Below are 16,758 nucleotides of genomic sequence, written 5' to 3' on the forward strand. Positions count from 1 at the left end.
CTATCTATCTATCTATCTATCTATCTATCTATCTATCTATCTATCTATCTGATTTATCCATTTAGCTATCTACCTTATCTGTCATAGCCCATGAACAGAAATTAACAGATTAATCCTCCTTAAATACAGAAAATGACTGAGAAGTAAACAAAACTATTAGGACTATCAGCTTCAACTTGTGCAAAGCAAAATAAACAAAACTCTGCCTGAGATGAAAATAACTCCCTCCCCCATATCTATTTCTCTGTTTCTCTCCTTCCTTCTTTTCCCTCTCCCTCCTTCACTCTGTCTCTATCTCTATTTCTCCCCTTCTATCTCTGTCTCTCTTTCTTTCTCCCTCTCTCTATAACTCCTCTCCTCTCTGTATCATCAAAACTAGATCCTCAAAGTCGGAATGTCTCAAGATGTAATAGCAATTTCCATCGCTAATAATGATCCTCTTTGAAAATTCATTCACTCCTTCACCTCAGCAGCTTTCAGGATCTCATGGATGCATTATCTTTTGTACATCTTGCCCAAGGCCCACGTTGTTTCCTCCAGCATTTGTGATAAAGTGGAAGGCCCCAAATTGGGAGTCAGAAGACACGAATTCAAATCCTGCCTGGGATGCTTATTAAATGATGTGGAGTAAACTCCATGTGTTTTCTAGGCTATAATTTCTTCCACAGAATGAGGGGTTTGGAATAAGTGGCTTCTATGGTCTCTTCCAATTCTAAATCCTGTGATTCTTATGACCCAGACTATATTTTATCTTTTTAATTCCTCTTCAGGGCAGTATAAATCAAAGGCAATATATAATTCAAGACATCAATTTTGTAATGATCCTAGTCAAAAAGAAGTGAAGGTGAGTAACCAAATCTAGAAACTCAACTGTCGTTTTTGGACCAGCTGTACTTTTTGTGTATCCAGGCCTAACCCAGGGTCAATGTTTCTTTACTTAATAGACCGAATCATCCCCTTGGTCTCCCCAGAAGGGATCCTTGTAGAATATCAAGATCTCGGAGGGTCGTGAGTCCACCCTCTACCTCTCCACCTGCTTCCCCTGTCCATGCTTGCCCTTGGATGTGGACAGGACAAAGCTCAACAGCACAAGACATAGCAGTCTAAGCACATTGATATGTCATATGCAAAGGCGACCGAGGGAGCCTTTAGCATATGAAGGTGGGATGCGCGGTGTGGCATAGCATGGAGAGCTGTGATGGGTGATGGGATGTGGCTTGTCAAAGAGCCACTCTTGTCTTACCCACGCACTTCCTATGCATGTTGAGGATAAAGCCCTCGGCACAGATCACTGTGTGGTTGACACAATAGAATGATCCCAACGTATTCACACAAAACTGTCTTCGGGTACAATCGTGAGCACCTCTGAGGCACTCGTCCATGTCTATGGCCCCATGGGGGACACCAGGAGGGAAAAACAGAAGGCCGTTAGAATGGTACTAGAGACAACGGTTGGCCTGTGCTCACAGACTTGAGGGAAGGAAAGTGGTAATGAAGCCAACGCTGACCCGGGGCTGGCCTTGACCACAGCGGCTCCCAGGCCTGTCCTACTCTTCCCCCCAGGACTCTTCAAGGAGCTTAGTCTAGCTGGGGAGAGGCAAGACAGCCTCTCCCTCTTCAAAATACCATGTATATCCTTAATAGTAATAATAGACAACATTTACATTAAGTTTTATGAAGCACTTTACATGTTATTTTATCTGATCCTGACAAGAACTCTGTGAAGTAGAAGTTATTATGACCCTCATTTTGCAGGTGAGGAAACTGAGGCAGAGATTAAGGGCTTTGTGCAGGGTCACATAGCTAGTTAGTGTACGAGGCAGGATTTGAACTCAGGCCTTCCTGACTACAAGTCCAGCACTCTATTCACTATATCAACTAGCTGCTTCTGTTTAATTATCTATTTGCATGTTCTTTTCCCCCCAGTAGAATGTAAGCTCCTTGAGAATAAGTCATGCTTTTGCATTGTTTTCATAACCTCAGCATGATTTGATACATAACTTGTTTGTCCATATTTGTTTGGATGTTGTCTCCCCAATTAAACTGTGAGCTCCTTGAGGTCAGGGACTGGTTTTTACCTTTCCTTGTATCCCCAGGGCACAGCACATAATAAACACTCAATAAATGTGTGTTGGCTTGACTTGACTTAACTAGCATAGCGTCTAGAACAGAGCAGGCCTTAAAGAAATGCTCGCTGAGGCTGGGTCTGAGGAAGGGGTGGAAGAAGGAAGAGGCAGAAGATTAAATGTATCTCTGGGGGATGAGGCCACTGGAGTTGGGGGGAATGGATGACACCTCAGAGGAAAGAGCCTTTTCGGGAAGCGCATATGGGATTCCTGGGGGTTGGGGCACGGTTGGACCTTTGGCCCAGAGATATGCCCAAAATGGCAGAGGAAGCCTGGGAGTCACCCTCCTAGGTCTAGAGAAAGGATTACGCATTTCCACCATGGCCTGCTAGACCCTGAAGAGAAAAGACCCAGCGCCCAAGTTCCCCTTGGCCAAGTACATCCCGTCCTGTTCTTATGATGCAAAGTTGGTTCTCATTCTTCCCCTCTCTCAGCTTTTCTTCTACTTTGTCTGTAACTTCTACTTGCCCTTCCAACTCCCTAAACTCACAGCCCCTTTGCCACCATCCTGGCTAAGACCATGGGTAGGAGCTGAGGCAGGAGGAAGGATCGTGTTCTAAGCCCGCCTACTCCTTTATTCCCCGGCATCTCCTGAACCTCCCTGTTGCTGGTACTCTCCCCACCAGTCCACCAAATCACTTCCCATTTACTCTGGGTCAGTTTTGAATTTATCCATGTGTGTTCATGTCATTCCCTAGCACAATGCCTAGTATATCCACGGGCCTAGTAAGGGAAGGTGGTCAGATTCTTCCCTGTCTCGCTCTTCTCTTTCTAGCTCCAAATTCTCAACAAGGGCTCATCAAGCCCATGGTCCATAGGATATCTTTCTATCAGAAGCTCTCCCCCAAGGAAACTGTCTAATCTCCACCCTGGGCTGACTTGGGCAGGACATAATGGGCAGCCTTTTCTCCGTGGACAGGATACACTCACATGTCCCAGGCTTCCCTGAGCATCCCTTGGGTTAACCGTTTGGTATGCACGTCTGTATTTCTCCATCCTCCTGGCCCTTCATCAGATTCTAGACTTGGATCCTGCCTCCTTTTGGTCTCTATCATTCTAGTCTGCACAGGCCTCATCCTTTTCAGTCTGTCCACATGCAGACAGCCTTCCCCTCATTCCTCGAACCCTCCCTTTCCCCACACTCACCTTCACATGAGACTCCATCAGCCATGATGGCGTAGCCAGGGAAACAGGAGCACATGGCTCTGTTCTCTATGACGTTACACACTTGTTTACAAGGACCATTGTCTAAATCAAGGTAGAAGGTGGGACAGGTTAAGAGGAAATTGTATGGGGACCTGGCTTAGTTCAGTTCCTTATCACTTCTTACCTCCACTATTACAATAACCCTTTTTTTGTTCTCCCTGCTTCTACTCTCTCCTCTTTCCAATCCATCCCCCACACAACAGACAAACCTTCTTAAACACAACTCTGACCATGTCACTCCCCTGCTCAAGAAGCTTCACTGGCTCCCTATTACTTCTAGGATATATATAGACTCCTCAGTGTGGTATTTAAAGCCCTTCAGAGTCTGACTCCAGCTTATCTTCTCACATTGCTCTCCTTTATACACTTAGTATTCCAATCAAACTAAGTCACTTGCTGTTTTTTAAACTTAGCATTATTTCTTCCCCTTCCAAGCTTTTTACCTGACCTGCCCTGCCCCTCATACTTGGAATGCTTTCTTTTTTATCTCTGTATACCTAGCGTCCTTTAAGGTTGAACTCATGCACCCTTTTCCCAGTCCCATTGATAATTAGCACTGTTTTCCTCTTCTTCAAATTAACATGCATATTCTTTTGTTTGCATTGTTTAAGCTTTCCTTGGAACCAGGGATTGTATTTTAAAAAATGTTTTTGTATCTCTGGCACCAAGCATAACTTTGCATACAGCGGGTGATTACTACACATGTATTGAATTGAACTGTTGGGACTGAGATTGTCTGTGATCCGGGATCATAGGAGCACAGTGGGGACTCCTAATTATGTAATGCTTGTCCCAACCAGTTAAAACGATACCTACCTGCTTAAGGCACTGTGACTGCTCCCACTGCATAATCCCAGCTACTCAGTCTCATGTTGGCATGCTGGCCTTGCCTCCACTGTTCTCCCTTTAGACTTAGAGCACTCATTATTTACTTCTTGATCTATCTGGTCATTATTGTTGGTGCTAATTATGATTACCAAGAAGAATTACCAATAATAGACAAAGCATTTTCTTCCCAATGCCATGAGTCAGGTAAGCAAGCATTATTACCCCATTTTACAGATGAACAGCCTTGATATTAATTCAATACTTTTATAGTTTGCAAAGTACTTTACATACGAAATTACCCCCATTAGAACCTGCACAGTGAGGTGGGTACTGTGGGAAGTATTATTATCCCCATTTACAGATACAGAAGCAAAGATGCAGAAAAACTAAGGGCTTTGCCCATGGCCACATAGCTACTATTAACTGAAAAGACTGAAACTCAGATCTTCCGACTCCAAATCTAGCACCGTAGCATATGAGGTGCAGAGTGAACACTTAAGCCTGTCCCTTGTTTCTGGGTTCAGTGCTCTTGCTAGAATGCCATCCCTTTCCCAGACCACTTTCCACTCCCAGACTGCCACCATCCTTACATACCTTTGCAGGTATTTGGAACTGGCTGAGGCAGACGGATGACTTCAGGTTGGCTGTGGGGGGCTTCAGGGGCGAGGGGCCCCTCTCCTCGCGTGCTTGGCTTCATTACTTCACTATCTGTCAACAGACAAATCAGAAATAATGTTGAGGGGAAAGAGGAGAAGGCAGGGAAGTCGGCACCCCTTCAATCACTTAGCTCCCTTTATATCTGTAACAGAGGACTGACCAATAGGGGCCCAGCCCCGTGACCACATGCAGAGACCTGGGGGGCTTACTTCCAGAAATTCATGAAGGTAAATAATGGAAGGTTCTTCCCTCTTTTTCAGAGAATGATACAAGTGTGTTGTTATTGTTTCCCATCCATTTACAGCATGATGAAGAAAAGTCTTTTAATTGGTTCCTGAGTCAGAACTAAGGGCACACAGCAAAGGCTCCAAGACAGAATCAATTTCTCTCTCTCTCTCTCTCTCTCTCTCTCTCTCTCTCATTTTCTCTCTTTCTCCCCTCCCTTTCCCTCTCATTTTTTTCTCTTTCTTGTTTTCTCTCTTTCTCATTTTCTCTCTTTCTTCCTCTCTCTCTCTCTCTCTTTCTCTCTCTCAGCACTATAGCACACAGTAAGTGATATATACATTTAGCTATTATTAAACTTAATTAGTGAAAAGTGCTAAATGGTATCTTTGGCTTGTTCTTTGTATAATATATGATTATGTAATAATCATATAATGCTAATATATAATTAAATATAATAATAATTTAAATGGGAATATATAATAATGTATAATATAATGTTCTGTGTATAACTATATCCCTTTATGTGGTAGAGGCCTTCCCTAATCCAAGCCTAGCTCACCATTCGCTGCGCCATCACGAAAGGCAGACAGAGGCTAGGGTAGAAAATTATGATGACAATAACGAGAATCTTTCATGTTCACATGGTATTTTCTCTTCACCAAGCACTTTCAATCTGTTACCTCACTTAAAATTTGCAATGACTCTGGGAGGTAGGTAAAGGCAAGGGTTATCACCCTTCTCTAATGAAGGAAGGCGTGGTTCAGAGGGGGTAACTGCCTTGTGTGACGTCACACTGATTCCCAATCCAGTACTCCTCCCACTAACTGAGGCCTGATGCAACATGCGGCATTACCAGCAAAACTGCAACACTCAAACGCAGGGACATATGTTTTGCCTCCTGCTCCCTGGGGCTCCCTCTTTCCTTCCCTCCCTCCCTCCTACTGAAGATGCCACGTGCCAGGAGGAGATCCACGCCAACAGACACACAGGGAGGAAATGGGCCAGGGCCCAGCAGTGCTGAACATTTTCCAGGAAAGCTTCCAGGAAACTATTCTCCATCAGCTCTGGGGCCCTGTGTCTCCAGTGGAAATTACCTGGTTTCCTTAGACTATCTCAATCCCTGCTAGCCCAGTGAGCCTCAGGATTTGACCTTGTTTGCCTCCTTTCCCAGGGTGCCCTCAGAGGAAGAGGGCATACAGGGTGGCAGGGTGAACTGAGGGCACAGGGAGACTCAATGTGTATTTCCTCCTGTTAAAAGGAGGAGCCTGTGATAATAGAGAAGAGGCCTGGATTTCAGGAGGAGAGAGTCTTTTTTAGCCAAGGAAACTGGCTTCTGGATATGTCTCTCTCCTGGGAGAAAAATGGTAAGTATTGATCCCCAATATCAAGTTCAAAGGAAGGGCCATCCTTCCTTAGAATTCAAAGATTCTTTTGAGACATCACTTCAAATGGACCTATTGAAGCTAGAAGTCAGAATTCTCTGAAGCAAGCAGAGCCAGCCATAGGACTTTCACCATCTTCTGAAACTTTTGTTGAAAAAGAAAATAATCAAGCAAGACTTCCTGGAGGAGATGGAGCCTGAGCTGGGCCTTGAAGGAAGAGTCCAATTTCAATGAAGAGAGAGAAAGTTGTGAATGATGGAATATAAGCAGGGAAATTGCAAGGAATTTTTGTGGACCTGTGGGTCAAGGGTGGTATGTAAAGGGATGGGATGGCAATATGGGGAAAAGGGGAAAAAAGGCACTGGAAGGAGAGGAAAGAAGATGAGAGGAATGGAGAAGGTGGGAAAGAAGGGGGATAACCACGAAAAGGGGAGAAAAGAAAGGTAAAAAGACAACTAAAATAGAGAAGAGAGAAAGAAAGAGGGAAGAAAATTAATGTATGCAAAAAGGAAAAATGGCATGAGGGAGAGAATGAATTCAATATTAGAAACTGTATCACTTTTATTGAGTTGAAAATCACTTAAGTTCATAAAATAGTCTCTCTGCTCTGGGAAATCAATAAATGTTTATATTAAGTTAATGATTTTATTTTACTTACTGCCTGTTGACTCAGTAAAAGTTTAATTGCTTAATTGGCTGGATTGTGAAGCCTGTTTTCACAAAGGGGCCATACCATGAACATAGCTCAACTCTAATTAACTTGGGGGCTAATGACCCCAGCTGTGGATTACAAAAAAATCCTCTTCTCTCCTCCTCCTCCTTTTCTTTCTCTTCCTCCTCCTCTTCCTCTTCTTCCTCTTCCTTTACCTCCTCCTCCTCTTCCTGCCTACCTGGCCTTTGGGCCATTTCTCAGCCCACCATGTTAGGAGAGGAAAAAGGGAAAGGAGGTAAAAGACATTATATTTTGTTCTCAGGCACAGCCAAACTCATCTCAAAATGAAGTCTCCCTCATGACATCCCCAAGGACCACCTGGAGTGATGTGGCCTGGATGAGAGCCCAGTTAGGTGAATTCCTAGGTGATTGAATGGGTGTACCCAAAATGTTGATTAATGGACCTCTACTAAGTTGGAAGGGGGTCCCTCACGTCAGCTCCAGCCTCAGACTTGGCTCAATCTGGTTGAATTTTGTTATCAATGATTTGGATGAAGACCTAGAGTGAATGCTTATCAGATTTGTGGATGACCCAGAGCTGGGAGGGAAGGCTAATATGTTGGAAGACTATATCAGGAGCCAAAATAAATCTCAACAGGCTTCAATCCTTGGCCAAAACCAACAAGAGGAAATTTCACAGGGAGGGAGATAAAGTGTTTCACAAGGACAGGATGGGGGAGGCCTTTTTTGACAGCAGTCCACAGGAACAAAACCTGGGGGCTGAGGTGACTGAAAACTCAGTATGAGCCAACAAAGTGAGGAGGGAGCTAAAAAAGCTTGTATGATATTGGGCAGTATTAACAGAACTCTAATATCCAGGACAAGAGAAGTCACAGGCACACTGTGCTTTTTTTTTAACTCCCCACACCTGGAATTCTGAATGTCTCATTTTAAGAGGATTGTGGGACATTAGCAAGGTGTCTTACATCAAGAGTAAGTGAAATAGGATGATTAAAAGGCCTAAAAATCCTGTGCTTTCCTGCCTGGCCTTTATGGTGATTCAGATTCAGGATGCCTTCAGTTCCCTGCTACCGGACACATTGGTCCTGCCTACCTTTCTCATTTCATCCTACCCATATGACTCCTGTAAATATGGTGATTAGCACCATATCCACTAAGACTGGCTGTGCTTATTTTCCATTCTCCTCAGATCTATTACCTTAGTTCCTTCCATCTTCCCTTTTTTGGGGCAAACTCCCCAGAAGCCCTTTACATCCATTCCCCTCCCAACCCCTTTTCCCTTATTTCCCAGGCCACCATATTTATTGCTTTCCCCATTTGTGGAACAAATTCTGTTCATCCAGGGTTTTGTTGCTCTCTGTTGGTTTCTTTGCTGATTACAGGCCAGGTTTATCACTGATGCCCCTCTTTTATAAGCCTTTAGCCCATGTATCTAATAAAATAATAGCTAACATTTATATAGTGCTTACTATGTTCCAGGCACTACACTAAGTGCTTTATAATTATTATCTCCTTTGGAACTCATGCCAACCCTCAGAGGCAAGTGCTATTATTGTTATCCAATCATTTCAGTTGTGTCTGACTCTTCATGACCCCATTTGGGGTTTTCATGGCAGTGATACTGGAGGGGTTTGCCATTTTACAGATAAGGAAACTGAGGTAAGCAGGGTTAAGTGACTTGCCCAGGGTCACATAGCTAGTAAGTATCTGCGGCCAGATTTGAACTCAGGAAGATGAGTCTTTCTGACTCCAAGCCCAGTACTCTATCCACTGGGCCAACTAGCTGCCTATCATTATGCATATTTAGTTTATGAGGAAACTGAGGCAGACAGAGCTTAAGTGACTTGCCTCTAGTCACACAAGAAGGAAGTGTCTAAGCCAGATTTGAACTCAGATTTTTCTAACTCCAGGCTCAGCCCTCAGTTCTATTTTGCCATGTATGTGCCCCATCTGAAAAATAATTAAATACAATCATGACCTGGTAACACTCCCAGCTCTAGGATAATAAAATCATGGAACATTAAGAGCTGGAAAGAACCTTGAAGGTCATTTAGTTCAGCAATTCTTTTTTGTGTTAGGGCCCCCTTGGGAAGTCTGGGGAAGCCTATAGACCCCTGTTCAGAATCATGTTCTCAAATGCATAAAGTAAAATACAGGGGAGTACAAAGGAAATCTATTATATTGAAATATGGTCATCCTAGTTTTTTTAAATAAGTCCACAGATTCCAGTCTAGTCCACCTCCTTCCCATTTTACAGAGGAGAAAACTGAAGTCTAGAAATGAGAAGGAACCTGTCACCGTGGACCTTTCTAGAGGTGGAAGGTTCCTAGGAACACGAGCAGAAATAACCTAGAAAGCTGGACAGAGTACGTCATGGAGTGATGGCCTTGGATTCAAGAAGATGTGAATATGGATCCTGGGTTAGACATTCACTAGGTGTGCTCAGCCTCAGTTTCCTTATCTGTAAAATGAGGCAAAGAAGGGCACCCACCTCACAGGGTGGTTGTGAGGACGACATGAGATAATGAATGTAAAGTGCTTGGCTTAAAGTGCCATATAAATATTTGCTATTATTAGTCCCCCACCTCCCATTTTGTTGATGAAGAAAACGAGGCAGAAAAAGACCTATTTCTACAGAATTTTCCATAGCATCAATGGCGATAATAGCAATAAACAAGCAAAACTAGAAACAAATTATATCCCCAATGATTGGGGAATGGCTGAACAAATCATGATGTATGAAGAGAGTGGAATATTATTGCATCATAAGAAACTATTTATAAGAGGAATTCAAAAAAATATGGTGGCACCTCATATGAAGCGATGTAGAGTGAGCAAAATAGAACCAAGAGAATAATAAACATGCTAACTATAATTATGTTAAGTTACAGCAATAGTAACAGCAACAAAATTCATGTTAAATACAGGAGAAAATTGCATTACTACCTAAAGTTTTTATGTGCATCTTTTGTTTCTTTTAACAACCAGTAAACTACCGAATGGTACAATTATGTACACATTCATTTGCAATCATTCTTGCTTCATTTGTTTTCATTTGGGGCTATTTTTTTCTTTTGTTTTTGCTTAAATATTTGAATACCTGTGCTTGTCAATGGGAATCAAAAATCCTTATGAAACCTGCAGTAGCAGATAGAATGCTAGACTTGGTTCCCGGATGACATAGATTCAAATCCTGCCTCTAACAGCTATTCACTCCAATTGTCTTGACTTTTGTGCCATCATTGGCCTTCAATGACTCAAGAAGAGAGAGTGAGGCTGATGACTTTGCACAACTCTGCCTAATTTAAATCCAATTCACCCGAATGTCAAGACATTGCTGTGTGATGTCATTGATCCTCTTCGAAAATGAAGGACAAACAACAATCTGATTGTAGGCAGATCACTCCTTCTCTGTGTGTCACAGGCAACCCCCTAGGACTTATCTACCGAAGTCACAAACTGCTTAAGGTTTACTGATGGAAGGGCTTCCTCACATCCCTAAAGCTAAGCCCACAATGATGTCAACACAGATCTTTTGTAGATTTCATAACATCCTACGTCTAGAGTTGGACATTAGAGGCTAATTGGTCCAATCTCTTCATTGTAAAGATGAAGAAACTGAGGCCAAGGAAAGTTAAGGGAGTTGTCCAAAGTCATATAGGTAACTAGCATCAGAGTCGGATGTGGATACAGATATAGATATTTGGAAGAAAGAAAATGAGGTCCAGCTTGCTCAAGGTAGTAAGTATAAGAGCCAATATTTGGAACCCTGGTGTCCTGTCTTCAAGTACTTCCTATCACACCATGGGGACATCTAATCTGAAACTGCCTCATTTTACAGATAAGGAAACTGAGATCCCTGTGAGAGTTGTTACTTGGCCAATGTCATGCAGCTAGTAAGTGTCAGAGATTCTATTTGAACCTAAGTATTCCTGACTTTAAACCTAATGCTCTTTCCATTACCCTGGGCTATTTCTATATAAATAATACATTTTATCTTAACTAATTGACAAAAAAACAAATATCTGAATAGTTGAACAAGAACAAAGAAAACAAATATACCTCAAAAAACCCCTAAGTAAAACACAAAAAGTTTTTTATAAATGATCATATTTATAGGAAATCCAAAAAACTGTGCATTTGTTATTTACCAGCTATTAAAAGAAAAAGGAGAAGCAGTCCATGGTGTAGGAGACAGAGAGCTGGCCTTGAGTGAAGAAAAAACCAAGCACATATTAACACTTATTATGTGCCAAGGGGCAGCTAGGTGGCACAGTGGATAGAGCATCCAATATGGATTCAGGAAGACCTGAGTTCAAATCCATCTTAGACATTTACTAGCTGTGTGACCCTGGGCAAGTCACTTAATCTAGTTTGCCTCAATTTCCTCTCATCTGTAAAATAAGCTGGAGAAGGAAATAGCAAACCAGTCCAGTATCTCAGCCAAGAAAATACCAAATGGGGTAACAAAGAATTGGACATGACTGAACAACAAGACCAACAAAATGTGTCAGGCACTGTGCCAAGCATTTTATAAATATTATCTTTGATCTTCCCAATAACCTTGGGAGGAAGGTGCTATTATTATCCCAATTTTATAGTTGAGGAAACTAAAACAAACAGAAGTTAAATGACTAGCACAGGGTCACATAGCTAATAAGTCTTTGAGGTCAAATTTGAATCCAGACCTTCCTTACTCTGGGCCACTCTGTGCAGTATGGCACCACCTAGCTGCCTTGAAGCTAGAAAGTCCTGGGTTCAAGTCCTGTCTCTGATACAAACTGACTATGTGACCCTGGACAAGTCATTTAGCCTCTCAGTGCTCCAGGCCACTCTAAGACAGGAGTCTTAACATTTTTTGAATCACTGTGCCCTTTGAGGTCTGGTGCAGCCTATGGACCCCTTTTCAGAGTAATTTTTTAATACATAAAATAAAATATATAAGTTTATAAAGAAACCAATTATATTGAAATACAGTTACATATTGAAAAAAATTTCATGGATCTCAGGTTGAGTATAAATTGCAAAGAAGGTGACAACCTGCATTAGTAGAGGAAATTTCTTCACCTGGGAGTGTCTGAAACCTATGAAATCATCAGTCAGGTCCTTGTCTGCCCCCAGCAAATGTGTATATTAACTTTACTGAAACATCCTAAGTATTTAACAAGAGTTTTGAGGCTGTTACACTCTAGGCATGTTTACAATGTGCTTGAACGAGTTTTTGGACTTCAAATCCATCGTTCTCTTTCTTTGCCATGCTTCTGCTCTGACAGGGCTCTGTCCAAAGAAAATGTCATTCCATGATGACTAAGGATGGTAGAACAAATGGGGGGAAATCAGGCTTCCTCCCCCTAGAGCAATTGTACTGAGGCTCATGGAAGGTTATCAATAATTACCATAGGTCAGTAATTAGCTGAGTCCAGTTTCCTCATTTTACAGATGGGGAAATTGAGGTAAGGGACTTGTCCAGGGTCCCACAGCTAGTAAGTGAGATGAGAATCAAACCTAGTTCTTCCTGGCTCCAAGTCCTTCTAGTTGTCTCTCATGGGGCTATGGCACCTAAGGGCAGAGAAGGGCACTGTAGGGGAAGTTAAAAAAAATGTTGTTTCCTTCAATACTGGGTCAATGGACCAGACTTGTGGGAATACAATATTCACAAAAATCTGTGGCAGGGGAGTGTCTGGGTTTTGCATCTGGGCTATTCAGGGACAAATTTATTGATGACTTAAAATTGACTAGACAGTATTAGGATGAATGCCCAGAGCTACATCTTCTAGCTTCTCAAAAGTGTTTGCTTCTTGGAGATTTCTCTCTGGGTACTTCCCACTGCCCATGGGAGGGACATAAGTTCAAGTCAAATGCCCCAGGGAGAAAAAACCACACGTTTATCATTTTCACAACTCTCAAGATTAGGTTTTTATCTAAATTAAGTACGTGATCACCTTCTGTTATTATTTCAGCAGCTATAGGAAGGCCCTCCATTCCAAATCCAAACCACCAACACCCCTCTGTTCCTTGCCAAAGCAGATCTTCCCTGGTTGCCAGGTGTCTGACTCTACTTACCTGGAAGGCAGCTGAGCCCGTCTTCTTGCAGGGTGAATCTGGGGAAGCAGGCACACTTGTAGGAGCCCACAGTGTTGATGCAAAGGTGCTGACAGAGTTCACCAGGGTACAAAAGGCACTCGTCCCGGTCATCCCCGGGCAGGCTGTTGGACAGCTCTGACTCTGGGCTGATGGACAGGGCTTCATGGAGGTTCTCTGTCTCTGAAACTAGAAGAGTGTTCCTTTGAAAATGTGACATTGCATTGTTACACAGAGCCCCAGAGAAATATTTCAGCTCATATACCCTGAACTGCATCACAGCCAACTTAGCCCATGGGGGTTAGCCTTGCCTCCAGAGCCACAGTGATAGCCAGACTCACAATCCTAGAGAGTAATACAATTTTATTTGCTTTTCAGCCTGTCCTGGTGGAAAGAGACCTTCAAAGACCAGCTGGCCACACCTATCCTTGAACAGTAACTGCCTCTACAACATTCCCAATAAGGTTATCTATCCTTTGCAAGAGAAACAAACACAACCAACAATGACAAAAACAAAACAAAATGAAAACTGATAAGCTAGCCTTGCAGGATATGAAAATGATCGACATTTTTTTTTCTCCCTGGGGCATTTGGCTTGAGTTCCATTGGACTTTTGGCTAGCTCTAGGTATTAGGAAGCTTTTTTCTTTATTTCAGACTCTCTTTATCCCAGCTCTGTTGCCCACTCCCTGTGGGACTTTGGGAAAGTCCTTAACCTCACAGTGCCTCAGTAGTTTCTTCATATGTAGAATGAAGGGGCTGGACTAAACCAGATCTAGTTGTAAATCTGTGGTCCTACAATAAGCTGAAGTCTGCTTTGCAGTCACTTCTACCCACTGAGCTTGTTTTGTCTCCCAGGGCCAGGCAGAGGGAGGCAGCCTGGCTGAGCAGAGAGATTTGGAGACCAAAGACCAGAGTACAAATCCCAAGTCACTGTCACTCCTAGTTGTGTGATCCTAAGCAAGTCACTTAAGGTCCAAGCTCCATTTTTTCTCCTCCAAGGCTACCTCCCATTTACTCAGTATTTATCTGATGTGTGTGTGTATATATATGTGTGTGTGTGTGTGTGTGTGTGTGTGTGTGTATGTATGTGTGTATGTATATATGTATATGTATGTATGTATGTATGTTATCTCCCTCCTTCGAATGTAAGCTCCTTGAGGGCAGGGACTGCTTTTACTATTTTTTTTTTGTTTATTTCCAGTGCTTAACAAAGTGTCCAAGCACTTAATAAATGCATATTGTTTGATGGGTCAATTTCCAAATAAAATGAAGAGTCTGGACAAGATAATGTCTAGCATTCCTTCCAACTTCCAAAAAATCCCACGAATCCAATATCTCACCTATGTGATAGTCCTTCAGATACTTGGATACACAGATCACGTACCTTCTAGTTTCTTTCTCACCCCAACCCCTGCACGGGACATCCCCACTTCTTTCAACCAATCCTTGTATAGCACAGTGCCCAAGGCCCTCGCTGTTCTTGTCACCTTCTTTTGGCTCCAATGTATGGCTGTTAAATCAGATTAGAAACACACCCCACCTGACTGAAATTCCCATCTCACTGCTCCTTGGAACAGTGAAAGCAGACAAAGAAAAGTTCTATGAAAATGCAAAGTTGGGGGTTAGAGAGTGAAAGAAAAGCATTAAGCCATTATCAGCCACTAAAAACTACTCTCTGTTTGATTTATTGTTCCATTACCCAAGTACTTGGAAGAGCTGTACATAATAGGTATGAGTGATTATATATAGGCAGTGAGTAAAGTCAGAATGAGACCACACAGGGGAAAGAAATAGAGAAGGAGGAAAAAAAAGATCGAAAGAAACCATTGGCATCAGGGTCAGTTACTAGTGATGGAATTAATGAGCCCAAAGGATAGATCCATCAACTGTACTAGAGAAGGAGGTGGCTGAGTGATGACCAATCATGGCAGAATGAAGGAAAACCAGAGACGTGTCTCGAGGTCCCAAGAAGGAGCCTGAATTTGATAGGGAGCAGACTGCAGTGAGCCAAAGCAGGATTTCTCCAACCAGGAGAGTCATGCCTTCCATAATCAAGCTACCTGTTGTCCCTGACACATAACACACTGTCTCCTGTGTCCTTGCCATGGGGAGAGCCAAGGCTCTCCCACAGGCCTTGATTGCACTCCCCCTCTTACCTCCCCCTCTTAGCTTCCCTGGCTTACTTTAAGACTCAGCTCAAATCCTGCTTTCTGGAGGAAGTCTTCGCCCACTTTCTCCAGATGTTGATGCCTTCTCTCTGAGGTTACCTCCTATTAACACTGTGTATATGTATCGTATGTGTATATGTGTGTATAGAGATATACAAATACATACACATATATGTGTATCCTGTATATTTATATGTATGTATATGTGCATACAGATACATTTATACATGCCCATATAAAGATATACATATGTATTTGTGTATATATCTATGCTTGCGTAGGTATAACTTTATTTTTACACAGAACAGATATTCTAAAAAAAATATGAACTCCTTAAGGATAGGAACTATTTTTACCTATTCTTATGTCCCAATACTCAGCCGGGCACATGGTGAGCCCTTAATAAAGGCTTGTTGACTGTCTGACAGTGCTGGCTAGGAAAGGAAGGTAGGCTATGAATGTTGCTGGAGGGTGGGACCTGGGGGGGGGGGGCGGTCTGGGGATTCCACTCAGCACAGATCAGAGTGGAAAGTGTTGGTTCAAAATTGGGAAGTAAAATCAGCAAGCTGGCAGGCATGATTCCTATAGAAAAAGGAGCATAGAAATTGGATTTCTAGGGTTGGGGAGGGCTCTGGGCAGAAATCCAGGCCTGCCTCTGGATTAGCTAAAATGCTGACTTGTCTCTAGAGGGTTCCATGTTGGGCATGGTGCTGAGCTCTCTCCAGACTGTCTCCATGTGCTGTCATGGTGCAAATCTGTCCCAAGGGCATGACTGAGGCATAACTCTGCAGCACACTGGGACACGCAAATCCTACCCTCCCGCATTGGTTCTCAAATTAAATGTATTCTGGAGGGTTTGCGTGTGAGGTCATATTTGAAGAACGTGTTTCATATCTGTTCTGTTTACATTAAGAAATGGCATTTAAAGGGAAACAGGATCCTGGTGTTGATTTCTCTACATTTGTTTCTGCCCTGATATTGTTGCTTGAATCCAGCTGGGCTGCAGACTTTCTTCCCAATCCCAATTGATTGGTCTGGGCAGTGTCAGAGAGCAAAGCCAGCGACGGAAGAAAGGCAAGGTTCATGAGAAGGGCAGAGATAAGGGAGTAAGCTGCCCATGGTCTTCCATAGCCTGGGTATGAAGAATCAGAGAGATTGAATGGAAAGCGTGTGTCCATCAATCAAGGAAAGGCAGTGCCAATTATGGCACACAAACATAAGGAAACATTATCGTGCCATAAGAGAAATGAATATGAAGAATTCAGATAAAAGTGGGATGTGTATGCGAGAATGCAGAGTGAAGGGAGCAGAACCAGGAGAACAAAAGACACAAGATAATGTAAAGGGGAAGAGAATACACGTTCAGTAAGTACTTCCTATGTGCCAGGGACTGCACAACTTTACAACTAT

At 42.8% G+C, this 16,758-nt stretch overlaps 1 protein-coding gene across 6 annotated transcripts in view; it reads right to left on the reverse strand.

Moving 5' to 3' along the window:
- Window positions 1-16,758, reverse strand: part of FBLN2 (fibulin 2) — a 211,105-nt gene that overhangs the window by 26,096 nt on the left and 168,251 nt on the right. For 5 of the 6 annotated variants that reach the window (XM_069083766.1, XM_069083768.1, XM_069083769.1 and 2 more), the window contains 4 exons: window positions 13,161-13,367; window positions 4,755-4,868; window positions 3,273-3,374; window positions 1,244-1,384 (listed from right to left, as the gene is read on the reverse strand). In XM_069083766.1, the coding sequence (XP_068939867.1) occupies window positions 1,244-1,384; window positions 3,273-3,374; window positions 4,755-4,868; window positions 13,161-13,367 (564 nt within the window). The remainder of the gene's footprint in view (window positions 1-1,243; window positions 1,385-3,272; window positions 3,375-4,754; window positions 4,869-13,160; window positions 13,368-16,758) is intronic. The other variant, XM_069083770.1, reaches the window with a different exon arrangement.

This window comes from Petaurus breviceps, unplaced genomic scaffold (genome assembly GCF_028583685.1).
Source record: "Petaurus breviceps papuanus isolate PSGF00001 unplaced genomic scaffold, PetGlider_PUasm1.0 174, whole genome shotgun sequence".
NCBI classification, from domain to species: domain Eukaryota; kingdom Metazoa; phylum Chordata; class Mammalia; order Diprotodontia; family Petauridae; genus Petaurus; species Petaurus breviceps.